At 45.4% G+C, this 14,767-nt stretch overlaps 2 protein-coding genes across 2 annotated transcripts; one reads left to right on the top strand and one right to left on the bottom strand.

Annotated features, from left to right (window-relative positions):
* Window positions 1-8: 8 nt before the first annotated feature.
* On the top strand, window positions 9-6,494 carry LOC133135211 (V-type proton ATPase subunit E 1-like). Its single transcript, XM_061252055.1, has 9 exons — window positions 9-294; window positions 2,938-3,003; window positions 3,371-3,480; window positions 3,908-3,974; window positions 4,089-4,178; window positions 4,292-4,360; window positions 4,554-4,648; window positions 4,821-4,908; window positions 5,341-6,494. Exons 1-9 carry the CDS (start codon window positions 262-264, stop codon window positions 5,401-5,403), a joined length of 681 nt encoding a protein of 226 aa, XP_061108039.1. The 5' UTR covers window positions 9-261; the 3' UTR covers window positions 5,404-6,494.
* Window positions 6,495-6,844: 350 nt separating this feature from the next.
* slc25a18 (solute carrier family 25 member 18) lies at window positions 6,845-14,313 on the bottom strand. Its single transcript, XM_061252054.1, has 10 exons — window positions 14,205-14,313; window positions 12,527-12,641; window positions 12,218-12,340; window positions 11,490-11,545; window positions 11,109-11,199; window positions 10,794-10,909; window positions 10,455-10,611; window positions 8,979-9,151; window positions 8,523-8,598; window positions 6,845-8,070 (listed from the first exon to the last, which is right to left on the bottom strand). Exons 2-10 carry the CDS (start codon window positions 12,544-12,546, stop codon window positions 7,929-7,931), a joined length of 954 nt encoding a protein of 317 aa, XP_061108038.1. The 5' UTR covers window positions 12,547-12,641; window positions 14,205-14,313; the 3' UTR covers window positions 6,845-7,928.
* Window positions 14,314-14,767: the final 454 nt, after the last annotated feature.

Raw genomic sequence — 14,767 nt, 5'->3', positions numbered from 1 at the left:
ATCAGCTGATCTACTTTGTAGGTTCGTGACTGCGGCAAGAAAAAAAAAATACAGTGTACTGCTGTCATCGAAGGACCGAGAGGCTGTCTCTTCCAGAAATAGGCATAGTCGCCCAAAAAAAAAAAACATATACTGTGATACCATAGTTGTTATTGCGTTCCTGGGCTGAAGATCACTTGGACCTATCGTATATTCAGTTAAATCTAGCTATTGTAGCTAGCTAGCGGCTTTGTTACCTGAAATCCTCTTAACACTACAACCATGGCGCTCAGTGATGCCGACGTACAGAAGCAGGTATTGTTTATGAATTAATTAACTAATCTTATCCTTCAAAACTCATAATTTGCTTGCATAAACATCTTGGACTAACAATCAAGGGGAATGAATACATCATTAACTAGCAGCTGGCTAGTTTTGGTTTTAAGTTTTCCATTCAGTGTCAGTTAGCAGGCTTGGTGGCTAGCTAGCCAGCGTAGACTGGAGCCCACTAGCGACGTTAGCTGGCCCAGCTCGCTAGTTCACTAATTATCCAGATGGTTTCAAGCTAAGGGATCTTTCGTGAAATGATAATTGGTCTAGCTAGCCATGTTGTTTAGTGATCAGCGTTGTTTTCAAGAGTATCTTGCTACTAAATCCCAACTAGGTCTACAGTCCCTTGGGAATATGTTTAGAAGGCCTAGCTATCGCTAGCTGTATATCTGCATATTTAGCTAAATTTTTGCCTTCTTTGATGCCTAAATTTAGGAAATTATACTTGTTAACATATTTGTCGTAGGTTCAGCCAACGATAAATGAAAACTATTTTGAGTGTCCTTGGGTTGGGTCAAAAGTCACATCCACCGACTTCCCACCTCTGGCATAGCGGACAAACGTAGAAATTCGTAAATTTTATAATTCTGTGTTGCTGTAGATATGGATGCATGCTCATCACATGTCAAATATGAGTCTGGCTGGACTGAATAAAAATTTTGACATTGCAATTGTGAAATTTAACTGAGAAACATTAACTTGTTTTTAGTTTTTTGTGATTAAACTAATAAGTGGCAATGTATTTAAATGTTACTTTGAGGAATCTGTCTTCTGGTCATACCAGTAATACTTCTGGGTTACTGCTCATAAATGACATAGACCTTTACACACACGGGAATTACCATGTCACCATTGAAAGAGGAATTGTGAGCAATTGTCACATGGGAATCCCATGGTTATGAGTGAAGAGGAACTAGGCAGTATGGCAGCACGCAGTGGCAGCAAAACTAAAGTTGTATTCATTATTTCATCTTTTGAAGTGCTGTCGCTCACATGTGAGCTAGAGAATCAGTTTTAAGGGGCCAGTTCACCCTGTGTAATTTCTTGTTTGATCGCAACCAGTGCCTTTTTAATCTGTGAACTGAAACTGAAATTGATTGTTCATGTTACATGGCATGATCCCACCGAGCACACAATGTCGCAATTATCCTACACAAACAGGCCAACAATTTTCAGGAGCTGTAGCTGTGTATGCTGCGTGTTTTATTTGTTTTGTAGGGTCGTGCAGCATCTGCATACATAAACCTCCGACTAATACCAGAATGTGACTTGATGAGGGGTAGAAGTATTTTTTTTATTTGGATTTGTTCATTTATCCTCATGTCTAGAGTTCCTCTCAGCCTGTAAGCCTTTAATTTTATGTGTTTGTTTTACTAGCTATCCTGTCAAGCTAAAAATAGTGCTTGAGGGAATCAGTGCACTTATCCCTGGTTATGGGTATGCACTTTGCACTTTGTTGTACATTGCTCTGGATAAGAGCGTCTGCCAAACGCCACTAATGGAATGTATTGTAATATAATTTAAAAGCACATTGGCGATCAATATGCAATGAATTAGTGCCAGGCTAGGCTTCAGTTTAGCCTGTACTATAAGTCTTGTGGACTGGACTGAGCTCTCCAGTCCTCTCTTCTGTCCTTACAGTACATGGCTGAAAAGCCAGCCCCAGTGGCACTGTGGGGCTCAGTCCTGGCCCCAGTGCACACTTACATTCCACACGTCAATGGCAATGGAGTGGTCTTCAACTCCTCTCTCAGTCAGGTCTGCAGTCCCTCATTGTTGGATCATTTTGGCTATGTGAGCCTCTTAATCAAGCTTTCATTTAACAATAGCAGAGGCTATTAAATGACTGGGCAGCCTGTGGCCTAGTGACTGAGGTGCTTGACTGGGACCTGAAAGGTGGTTCAATTCCCAGTGTAGCCACAGTAACATAAGTGCAGCTGTGGGGCCCTTAACTTCACATTGTTTTTGGAGGGATCGTCTCGTGCTTATCAATGTATGTTGCTTTGGATAAAAGCATCAGCTTAATTACTGTGATGTGATGTATTTGTAGAACAATCAACAACAACAACAACAACAACAACAACAACAACAACAATGAAGGTGTTCTGTATTCCTATTTTGTTTGACATGGAGAATCTCTCAACATATTAAAAATGAATATCTTAGCCAGGGCTGCCCAACCCTTTTCCTGGAGACTGACCATCCTGTAGGTTTTCACTCCAACAGTAAGCATGCAGACCTCACTCAACAGCTAGACATCTCATTGAGCTGCTAATTAGTAGAATCGGCATGCCAAATTAGGGTTGGAATGAAAACCTACAGGATGCTAGATCTCCAGGAACGGCTTTGGGCAGCCCTGGGATAAGTCATAGTGATGGTTTAGTCTGGATTTTGTCCATGGAGCTACAGGGAGGGAATTGCTAGTTTTCCCCAGAAGACCATAGCATTCCCTGCACTCTCACACTAAGCTGTGGTAGCTGGATTGCGTTAACTAATGAGGCTGGACGAAGACAAGAACTCTGCTCCACTGACACCAACATGCCATTTTTCATTAAACCATGACCATAAATGACCACGCTGTCTCTTCCCCCTCCCTCCTCCCTCCCTCCCCCCCCCGGTTTCTCATAGATCAAGCATATGATGGCCTTCATTGAGCAGGAGGCCAATGAGAAGGCAGAAGAAATCGATGCCAAGGTAACATTCCAGTCTCCTTTGCTGTGCACTCTGGACACACTCTTCATGTGTAAGGGGGTGGAAATGGAATAACACTGGAATGTAAAGCAAACTGTTTCTGTGACTTCCCTGTACTACACACTTGACCAATATAGTCGTAATGAGACCGTAACATTGGATTATAATGTAGTCTCTCCCTATTTGATTTTCATCACCCATTGGCCCACACTGTGTCCCTACATGCCTCTGCTGTTCATAGCCATTGGCCTGATTAGTAGACATGCACAGACCATGGCCCTCCCTGTATAAAGACCTATGCTGAGCTAACGCATGTCGGAGCAGAAGGCAACACTGAGAGGTGGGTGTGTGTCTGTGTCTCCCCCTGCAGGCTGAAGAGGAGTTCAACATCGAGAAGGGTCGCCTGGTGCAGACCCAGAGGCTTAAGATCATGGAGTACTACGAGAAGAAGGAGAAGCAGATCGAGCAGCAGAAGAAAATGTGAGAAGGCAGAAAACTGCAGTTTTGAGTATTGAATTTGCATCGGGGTCCTGTAAATACGTGTCTGTGGATAACAAAAAAAAAGAGAATTCTGCACTGTGCTAACATCTGTTTTATGACTAAAAGCACTTTCATTCGTTGAAGCTTTTAAGTGACCTTGTTTGGTTAAGAGGAGGCCTGGAATGAGAACGTGTACACAAAGGAGATGCTTGCTGCTATGTTTGGGTAGCCCTGGTCTATATAGCTTCCTTGTTCAGCAAGTGGGAATTACCCTCTGTAATTTGTGTTACTTTCTGAAATCAGAGCTCAATTACAATGACCCAGCAGAATCTCAGTGACCAGTGAAAGGGCCTTTAACCTTACCATTTCACGGCTGCACTGTGTTTCTGCATCACTGACAGTGGTTTACCCTGTATGCTCCTTACAGACAGATGTCCAATCTGATGAACCAGGCTAGGCTGAAGGTGCTGAAGGCTCGTGACGACATGATCTCGGTCTGTAGTTCTCATCCCCTGGTTTGACAGACATGTTTTGCTAATGTACCACCAAGCATATGAACAGAAATGGTGCCCTGATGAAGTGTTCTCTGCCTCCCTGTGTGTGTGCAGGATCTGTTAAACGAGGCTCGGCAGAGACTGGCCAAAGTTGCCAATGACCCTACGAGGTACCAGGGTCTGATGGACGGTCTTATTCTTCAGGTAAGATCCTCAGCTTCATGTTATTACATACATTTTTATTCCCTGCGATTTTGTTGTTCCTTCAGCCATATTTGTAGGCTCATTGCATGGTCGTGGTAATGTTTGGTTCTCAGGGCTTTTATCAGCTGCTGGAGCCCAAAGTGACCATCCGCTGTCGTAAGCAAGACGTGGCCATGGTGCAGGTGAGGCCTCTGCCCGTCACCTGCTTCTGTTTGTGAGAGTGAGTCTTACGGGCCGTTGTGTGCTGAGGAATCGTACATACACTGCAGGTGAAGGCCTGTGCTGTCGGTGTAAGGCGTGTGTGTGTGTGTGTATGTGAGTACGAAAGAGGGACAAAGAGAGAGGGAGGTTTTGACAATGTTTTTTGTGATCCAGGCTGCTATTCAGAAAAACACCCCGATCTACCAAGCGTCTGTAAAGAACAACATCGAGGCCCGCATTGATCAGCAAAACTTCCTGGCCCCAGACATGTAAGCGCCTTTTTGTTTCTCCTCACTGGTGATGTTTTAATATTGAATATTGGTGCTGGTCAGTTCTGCTGTATACATTCAGCCTGAGAAAGAGCCATAGGGTGAACTGGGATGGGCGCATGAGCACTAGTATGTATACAGTGTCTAAACGGTGCTGCTTCGCTTTCCACAGCTCTGGAGGCATTGAGATCTACAATGCTGATGGGAAGATAAAGGTGTCTAACACCCTGGAGAGCAGGCTGAACCTTATGGCCCAGCAGGTGAGGGAGTGGGGTGAGGGTGAAGTGATTTAGAGTATAACTGTACCCAAAAACAGAGGGGAGAAGGGGCTCTTTCCATCCTGGTCAATATGAACAGACCCCAAACCATACACAGTCCTTGGGAAAACCTCTGAAAATATTTTCATCAGTAAGGTCGGGGAAGTCTTGGTCATGTACCCCCCTGCTGTCTGGGAAATTGTTAGGGAAATTGGGCATAATGTGATTTTGCAGTATACAGTATTCTCCTTTTTTCCCTCACAAATTCACAAGCTGTTTCAAAAGAGCTGTATTTCTGCTGTGCTCACCTCTGTGTACTTTGCATGTATGTGAAAATGTTAACATTACGTTCAAACCCTTTTAACACACACAAAACCAATAACACAGGCAATGACTGGTGGAAGTGAAATAACTGTCGTCTCTCTCTCTTCGCAGATGATGCCTGAGATTCGAGTGGCGCTGTTCGGTGCCAACCAGAACCGCAAGTTCCTGGATTAATGGACCACAGGGTTCAGTGTCGGAGCTGGTGGGGACAAACGCAACACGTGCTTTCGACCGTGTCCTTTTATTTGAATATAATGTGTACCGGATTCCATTCCTGTGTCAGTGTTGTAGAGGTACAAAGTGTGATTGGCCCTCCCAGTCCATTGTTTTGTGATGGTTTTGTCCATTTGTGTTTCTTAATTTCATTTGCTTTTGTTTCTCAGAGAGAATAAATGAATAAAGAGGATACATAAGAACGGTTGAGCAGGAACCATGTATTCGTTGACAGGGAGCCTTTTTTGCACTGGGAACCGCATTCTCTGCCGTACTGATCCTATGAGAAGGGGACGGGGTGGTGTTGGGGACTGTGGGGCGGTCGGAGGCGAACCAGTTCAGACCGGTTGATTCTCTGTGATGCAGACGGTGGTTCTCAAGTTTCAGTACTAAAGATCAGCCTGTTCCCTCGCATGTCCCTAGATACAGCCTCCCCAGTCATGCGGTGTGATATAGCATCCCATCTCCGCATTGCCCAGCACGTGGGCCCGAGCGTTCCTCTGGGAGTGCCGTTTCCTGCCTCTTCTGGGCAGAATCCCTGTATTATTTGTCTGTATAAAACGGCAGCCATGTGCATTAAATACCTTCCTCACCCAGTGCACACTACCCGGGGTGATCCAGCTGTCGTTTACACAATGAAGGCCGCTGCAATGAGCTGATGGGAGATGCAGTTCCATTTTCTGGTCCTTGAAGAAAAAACTTCAACATCATCTGTGGTCCTATTCCATCTACATGTTGTTCGTGCTCAAACACTCCCCTTGTCTTAAGTACATGTGTCTTGACAATTTGCATCACTATGTATTTTATGAAATGGGATGGTTGTCTTATTTTTTTGTGAAATACTGGGTGTACATGTGGTTTCAAATATATTAGAATATGTAGCTCCCAATGCTTTTTTAAATATGTTGCTTAGTGTTGGGACATTGACATCTACAAAGGATATACTGGTAATTATTGATGTGAAAATATACATACAAAAAAAAGAACATTTGTGTCTGTTGCCTGTTTTTCCTGCTACTAAAAACCAAACGTTTTAAAATGTTCAGACAGAATAGGTGAGTGAAACGTGCTCATTTCAAAGTCAGTACTGCCCCCTGGTGGGAATTAATTTGATAGCATCTACTACACGAATTTACGGGATGATCCAGGAGGGGAGCTCTTGAGGCCTAAAATGAATCGCCTTTCTCCCAGTTTATCACGAGCGATCCTAGCATATAACGATATTAGGCGACGGTAGTTAATAGTAATTAATAAATGGTACGCCTTGTGTGATCTAGTCATGTAGCTCGTTTGCTTATAGATTATGATATTAAAGGTGGAATTGGAACTGTTGGATGTCAAGCTAATATTTGTAAGAGGCCACAATCACACTTTCACCAAGAGAAGAGAAACTCCACAAGCATACCATGATGCATTTATTTGTTTTACATTATATATAGTTATATATAGATATTTATTGTGCGTACAAACATTAAAATAAGAATTAAAAATAAGCTATCCTCATGAAGACTGTGGGTTCCCCCTCATCCAGGGCCCGGGCAGTGACGGGGAGCGGTAAGATGTTGGTGCGGCCCCACGGCAGGACACTGAAGGCAGGGGAGCAGCACACTACGGTTACAGCAGAGAGCCGTGGATTACGGATTTAAGAGCAGATTACCAGCAGTCCCTGCCATACCCTGTTAGTACCTTCCACACAAGGAACACAGTTTAGAGACCAGACTCCAAACTGGGAGAGTGGAATGTTACCATCTCTTTACAGTATGGTCAGGAGTGTGTCAACATCAGCACAAACAGCTGTGGCCAGCGAACGTGGAGGGGGGTGACCGCCAACACTTTTCCTTTGCTTATGTCGCACCTTAACGGATAATAAAATAATACTGAAATCATATGGCAGCGATCAACAAATATTGCTTGTTTTAAATGAGAATATAGGCTTTAACTGATCATTTGCGGAGAGATTGGCACTGAAATCGATTGGCACAGCGGTGCAGCAGTGGAAGCCCTCCATACACAGTGAGGTGAGGTCAGCAGAACGTGCACAGTACTGTGTTATGTGTTGATGAATAAATATAGACATCTGAGAGGGTTAACATGCTCAGCAGACATGGACAGGTTTTTCCTCTGGTGCTGCAGAAATTGTTGTGGAGTGAGGTATGAATCTGGCACACCTGCAGTTTAGCCAGACACATACAGCTCTCACAGAGCTACATAACCCTCTCTGGATAACCGCTTAGAGAAACTAGGTGAGCATCATTAGTGTTCAGTGTTGGGACAAATGTTGGCAGTAATACTCATCCACTCTTATACTCTCTCTCCTTTTTTCTCTCACACTAACGCACTCTCTCTCTCTCTCGCTCTCATACTCACCCATTCTCTCACTTTCTCACAGCATTTACGTTCTACTTCGATAAAAGACAAGAGCCCTACTCCCGTTTCACTGCAGAACGGAGCAGGTGCTTTGCACAGGAAAGAAACACTGCCAGCTGCTATCCCAGCAGCCCAAGCACCCACTCCCCCACACCCAGGAAGTAGACGCCCTGTGCGATGCCAAACAAAGGGGCAATGACCAGGGCCCGGCAGGCTGCTCCCTTCAGGAATGCAGACGGCCCCTCCCGACTCAGGATACGGCTGCACAGGAGAGAGGGCCGTTACCGACACACACACACACACACACACATACACAACAGAGACACACACACACACACACACACACATACACATACACAACGGAGACACACATACACACAACAGAGACACAACATACACACAAACACACAACAGAGACACATACACATACACACAAACACACAACAGAGACACACATATACACAGACATACACACAAACACACAACAGAGACACACATATGCACATATTCAGAGTACAAATGCACATACACACAAACACACACATGAACTGAGACACACATATGCACATATTCAGAGCACAAATGCACATGCGCGCACACACACACACACACACACACACACCTGCACACACATACACACACTCTGTAGGCCTTCACAGGTGCCTAAAGTCACAACTGTTAAATGCTTGGTGGCTTCCTGTTACGCCTCTCACCGTGTGCAGTCAGCAATGCCCTGGTATGAGTCCTCCCCCACTCCCTTTCGCAGTGTTTGCAGTCGTGTCTTTATCACTGAAAAATACACACACACACACACACACACACACACAAAGCACACACATATGGGCTTTGCAATAAACTTCGAAAACTAGAAATCTGAATCAAAATACACAGGATTCACCCTTCGCCTTTCACTTATTCTTCACAGTCCCAAATAAGGAGCACTATTTTCTCACTTTCAGAGGTCATTCCAATGCAAACACCAACATGCGATTTACGGGAAACTACAGCCCGACACAGCTGTTGAGAAACAACACAGGTTCATCCTTGCTTTAGTGTAGTGGAGAATTTGGCAACAGAAGGTACAGTAAACAGCCCAGTTTATTTGCTGATCAGCTCTGAGGTAATCTAAGGGGCTATCGCCGGTCCTGCAGCCCGTGCCTCAGCCTCACCGTCCAGTGGAGTGACTGCGACTGCAGCCACCGATCCGGCTGCGCAGCCTGCCACAAAGGACTGCAGGAAGGGGGCCCGCTCCTGAGCGTTGCCCTGGCAACCGCGCTCCCCCCGGCCCAGCGCGTTCAGGTTGGCGAACAGCGGGAAGTAGATCATGGAGAAGGGGACGTCCCTGAACGGGGGACAGGAGAGGGTCAGAGGTTGAGTCACACGGCAGGCTGCAGCCACGGGCAGCTGGGCTTCACACCCACTGTTCCCAGAGGCCCCAGATCCACATTTAATATCACGCTGCCAAAAGGCATCCATTTTACAGCTACTATGTTCATCCCATAGGTAAAACTAGCAATCAGGGAGCAGGCATGTTGAGGAAGTGCTGTGCTATGCTTAGCTGTGCTGTACAAAAGACCAGGTCTATGCCGCTCCTTAATCAGCCAGTAATGAGAGATCAGTAGATAGTGTTGGGAAGACACACCAGTCAATACAGTTAGGAGTGAGATTAAATTATCTACAGCTCAACTTGGACAGGGGAAGGTGCGTGTGTGTGTGTGTGTGTGCGTGTATGTGTATGTGTGAATGTAAAAGTGTGTCTTTATATGTGTGTGTGGGTGGGTGTGTGTGTGTGTTGGTATGTATATGTATCTGTTTGTGTCTGTGTGTATCTGTGTTTGTGTGTGTGTGTGTTGGTGTGTATATGTATCTGTGTGTGTGTGTGTGCACGTGTGTATATGTATCTCTTTGTGTGTGTGTGTATGTCTGTGTATCTGTGTGTGCGTGTGCGCACATGTGTGTATATGTATCTCTTTGTGTGTGTATGTGTGTGTGTGTGTGTGAGTGTGTATCTGTGTGTGTGTGTGTGTGTGTATATGTATATCTGTGTGTGTGTGTGTATGTATCTGTGTGTGTGTGTTTGTGTGTGTGTGACTGTGTGTGAGTGTGTGTGTGTGTTGGTGTGTATATGTATCTGTGTGTGTGTGTGTGTGTTGGTGTGTATATGTATCTGTGTGTGTGTGTGTGTGTGTGTGTTGGTGTGTGTTTGTGTATCTGTGTGTGTGTGTTGGTGTGTGTTTGTGTATCTGTGTGTGTGTGTGTGTGTTTGTGTTATTGTGTATCTGTGTGTGTGTGTGTTTGTGTATCTGTGTGTGTGTGGGTGTTTGTGTTATTGTGTATCTGTGTGTGTGTGTGTGTTTGTGTTATTGTGTATCTCTGTGTGTGTGTGTGTGTGTGTTTGTGTATCTGTGTGTGTGTGTTATTGTGTATCTGTGTGTGTGTGTGTGTTTGTGTATCTGTGTGTGTGTGTGTGTGTGTTTGTGGTATTGTGTATCTGTGTGTGTGTGTGTGTGCTTGTGTATCTGTGTGTGTGTGTGTGTTTTTGTGGTATTGTGTATCTGTGTGTGTGTGTGTGTTTGTGTATCTGTGTGTGTGTGTGTGTGTGTGTATGTGTATGTGTGTGTGTGCGTGTTGAGCCGTTATCAGACCTGAGCAGTGTAGCCCCAGCTCCTCTGTAGAGCCCAGCCAGGCCACGGGTCCTCAGCAGCTCCAGGGTGATTCTGGTGGCAGAGGGTCGAGGTGGGGGTTCAGCTGCCAGTGACGGGGCAGGAGCGGGCACAGGCACAGGCACGGGTCTCTGTATAGCTGCAACATATCAGAAGATCGAGGAGAAGAGCAAAAAGCTCTCATAATTAAACATTCATCACTGTCATAAGCCTATGTTTTAAAGAGCTCCTAGGAGACAGTGAGCATGGTCAGAACATTGATCATGGACGCCTGAAACAAGGGAGACTGTATGGATGACAGCAGGCCCCAGCAGCACTCACCCAGCCTCCCAGCGTCCTGCAGCTGGATCTTCAGCATCTCCATGGGAGTGGTCACCACCACCTGGCAGGTCCCGGCCCCACAGCCTGCCAGCACCTCCCCCCACAGGGGTAACTGCCTTTAGGGATGCAGAGGAGGAGAGATCATTCAGACAGACCAGTCTCACCCAGCAAACCTAGCAGCAAACTCATTTACAGCGATGATAAATCTCCAGCCTCATGAGCCTGAGAAAAGTGGAGGAACATGCTGCCTCATACTACTGGTCAGGGGACCCAACAAATCATGTTTAAAACAGAGAGAGGGGAAATCAGATGTACCCGTCCCTGGAGAGGTGCTGTCGGAAGATATCATTCGCAGCCAGTTTGATGGCTTTTTCTGGGGTCACGAGAGTGAGGTTCACTGCTGCCCCTGTGGAACCAAGACCACTGAATCACACAGGAGACACTTCTCATCTTCTACCACCATGTGCCAGCAGAAATACTAGTTCAATATTATATTATACATGAAAGCATTACACAGCAGTACAAATATTGCAGTCTTAGGCCAAACTAAACTGCAGTCAGTGCACAATTCATCAGATTATTTCTGGATACAGTGAAGACATCAGAAATAAACACAGCAACAGCGTGGGCATATGCAGCCTCCACAGCAAGTTATTTTCTTCATGGAAATCAACTCAAAGTTCAAATTAAAAGTACCTCGATACATTCCGAAGTAGCCCTCCCTCTTCACTGTCTGTGTCAAGCAGTCCAGCCTTCAAGTGCAAAAAGAATTATTTTACACAGAAAAAAGGTTCCAAAGATTCAAGGGCTGGCCAACATCCAATCATTTCTGTTGTTGAATCCAGCTGTGATATGTGTATATATTTGGTGTGATGTATCATAGACCCAACTTGAAAAGGTGAAAGAGGGAGAGGGAGTTTGAGCAACTTTTATTTTGAGACCTACTAACTAGCACTCATCACCAGTAAGTTCCACTACCGCCTACACTTGGGGCTTGCATCACCAATTGGGATTACTGAGTTAGCCAGGTAACTGCATTGAGTAAAACCTGGAACAGCTCTTTTTACTTACGGATTTGTGAGTGTTGTGGGTTTTATCAAACTAAGTCTGTAATCTTGCTTTGTGATACAGGCCCCTGTTTTGCTGTTGCATTGTTCATAGTCAGTGGATAAGGGCAGGGGTGTCCAATCTCCAGCCTATCACTACACCAGCAAATTTCACTCATTTACACAACCTCAACCAGCAGAGACAGCACTCAGTAGTGGTGTAGTGATTGGTTGGAATGAAAATCTGCACACTCTCTGCCCTCCAAGGCACATGATTGGGCACCCCTGAATGAGGGTGTCTCCAAAGGAAGGGCTTAGGCAGGTCTGTGCAGCAGGGCGCAGTAGTGATATTCCCCCCTCCGCCAGGCCCGGACTCACAGCCCACTGTAGACCCGGGCTCCCTGCTGGTTCTGGAGGCGGGTCTTAGCCAGGTCAATGGGAAACACACAGGTCACGCCCACCAGCCCGGCCACGCCCCCATTGATCAGCTTCGCCAGGAGACTGCGAGAGGCAGGCGGACAGACATGTGCACACAAGCACGCACGTATGTAAGCACACGTGCGTATGTACATAAACGCTTATGCACACAGCTGGATGGATTACCGCTACACATTGAAATCATTCTGTGTTGCAGATTCAGACGGAAGAACAGAAGAAAAGATTCACAGACGGGGCTGGAGGGGGTACCTGACGTTGTGCGGGGCCATCCTGTTCCCTGGGCACGGCAAAAGGCCAGCGGCTTCTCTCCACTACGTCCTCTTCCGCACCAGACAACTCCACCACTGCGCTCCCAATGACCAGCCTACCACAATAACAATATCAGAACTGACTGCAGCAGTATAGTCACTTCCTAATACTCTAAATCTGTATCTTGTTCTCTCTAGCACAGAGTGGTTCATTATTATCTTGTACAGCAGGTACTATTCTGTAGCTCACACTCTACCACACAGTACATCATACTCTTTCAACCACTGCATTGAGATCACTGATTACTGATTTCATAGCAGACCAAGTCAATGCATTATTAGGATGCACCACTCAGAAACCCCCCCACTACTATATGCAGTGGTTTTGTTCTCTTTCACAGGAACTGTTTGGGATATATGGCATTTACACAATATAATACAATTAATTAAATTCAATAGAATCAATAAAACAAAGAAGATAAAAAAAAAACCCTGGCAATCAAGCACATTAACAGCAGCAAAGTGAACAGTCAATCCATTTTCTCTGGACTTCATGGGAAAAAAGCACACCCTGCCATTGAAACTGCTTGTCAAACATTTTCAAACAGAAAAACTATTGAAAATGACATGTAAAAAAAAAAGGCCAAATAGGGACAAACTACTTTTTTCATAGGACGCCAACTTAAAAACGATAAGGACAAGGCTGTCTTTATCCTGGTGCCAAGGCAGACAAGGTTCCACTAAAGAGAACCGCAAGAGGATTAGTCTTAGGACTCGCTGCTACTGCTCGCATTTGTAACCCAACACTTTTAAAACACTATACCTTGTAAACCAACCAATATTTTGTATCATTTTTTGTTTGTCACATTTATGAAGTTACATTAATAGTATTTTACAAACTTTTACATTCTCCTGTCCTTCTTTCTAACTCACATGCTTTGATCACTCCTCACTATATCCCAATATATCTTTCTATCCGTCATATCAGACTTCCTTTCTTTTCATCCTGACCCCTCCAATTGATGTCCTCATTTCCCTGCTCTTTGAATTTTCTCTCAATCCCTCTTCTTCCCATCCTTTCTCTCCCCTTCACTTGCCTACCTCCCTCCTCCACGTCTCACTTCACCTTCTTCCTCATCCCCTGTTCCTCCGCACCTTCTCTTCTGAGTCTTCTCATATTGCCCTACCTGTCACTCATCACTTTCTGTCCGTCTCAGTGGAAGATGTCTCGTTCACTCAGATTCGATTAAAACGAGCTTCAGTGCTCTAACATAAAAAGTCACACCATTGAAGCTTATTTCAGAATAATTGCTAGAATAAAATATAAACATGGAATAAATCACTGTCTCTTGCTCTATTGCTTGGTCTCTCTCTCCCTCTCTCTCTCTGTTTCTCCCTCTCTCTCCCTCTCCCTCTCTCCCTCTCTCTCTCTCCGTGCTGCAAGACCGCAGTCGCATTCTACACATGCCTTTGGCTGAACCTCGCTGTGAAACTTTCTTTCAGCCCCATTTGTTTCCCAGCCATCCGCTGCCAAACACAGACACGGGTCTGTCCAGCTCCAGCCCCAAACTCCTCAAAACTGCACCGCAAACTCCCTGCAAACTCAGAGCTCTTTCCAAAATAAAGCAGGTTGGCACCTTTCTCTCCTTTCTGTGCAACAGCGTTGATTTGGAACGTACCCCTTTCAGTGCATCCCATGAACAGCGCACCCCAGTCCACTTCTCTTCCTCTTCAACAATGCATGCAGCAACCGTAGTCAGGCGAAAGCGATCTGAGAGCCAACCGCTGCGCAGGGGCTGTTACACAAACACAAGCATTGTCCCGATGCGCTAGTCCCTCCCTCCACCAGTGACTCTCTGCCACACGGCTGTGGCTACACAACACTCCACTACCGAACACCACACCACACAATCGGAGTGTAGGGGAAAATTCACAGGACAAAAGATCTCCCTCCTAAAAGCATGATAAACAATCACAAGTCAAAATCAGACTCCACCTTAATGAGCACCTATGGCCACAGCAACAAAGCACTCCACCAGCACACCACAAACACAAAAGCACTCCACATAACTACAAATTCAATGCTACACCACCACAGCACTGCACAGCCTCCGAACAGAGGATTTGCATATATTGATTGCTGCCTATTGGAATGGCTAACTGTAAACATTGCTCATCTGCAGCAAAAAGCGCTTGTCTGCATCCTAATCATGACAGCAGGTGTTTTTCTCTGTAATGTATG

This window comes from Conger conger, chromosome 8 (genome assembly GCF_963514075.1).
Source record: "Conger conger chromosome 8, fConCon1.1, whole genome shotgun sequence".
NCBI classification, from domain to species: Eukaryota; Metazoa; Chordata; class Actinopteri; order Anguilliformes; family Congridae; genus Conger; species Conger conger.
This window is presented reverse-complemented; position numbering and strand designations above follow the sequence as displayed.

Bases quoted from the DNA above. Each gene is read 5' to 3' on its own strand.
- LOC133135211 (XM_061252055.1), top strand. From the start codon at position 262: ATGGCGCTCAGTGATGCCGACGTACAGAAGCAG. The intron at 3,004-3,370 runs GTAACATTCCAG...CTCCCCCTGCAG, and splicing joins CAGAAGAAATCGATGCCAAG to GCTGAAGAGGAGTTCAACAT. The intron at 4,179-4,291 runs GTAAGATCCTCA...TTTGGTTCTCAG, and splicing joins TGGACGGTCTTATTCTTCAG to GGCTTTTATCAGCTGCTGGA.
- slc25a18 (XM_061252054.1), bottom strand. From the start codon at position 12,546: ATGGCCCCGCACAACGTCAG. The intron at 11,200-11,489 runs GTACTTTTAATT...TTGGTTCCACAG, and splicing joins CTACTTCGGAATGTATCGAG to GGGCAGCAGTGAACCTCACT. The intron at 8,599-8,978 runs GTGAGGCTGAGG...TGTATTTTTCAG, and splicing joins CGCAGTCACTCCACTGGACG to TGATAAAGACACGACTGCAA.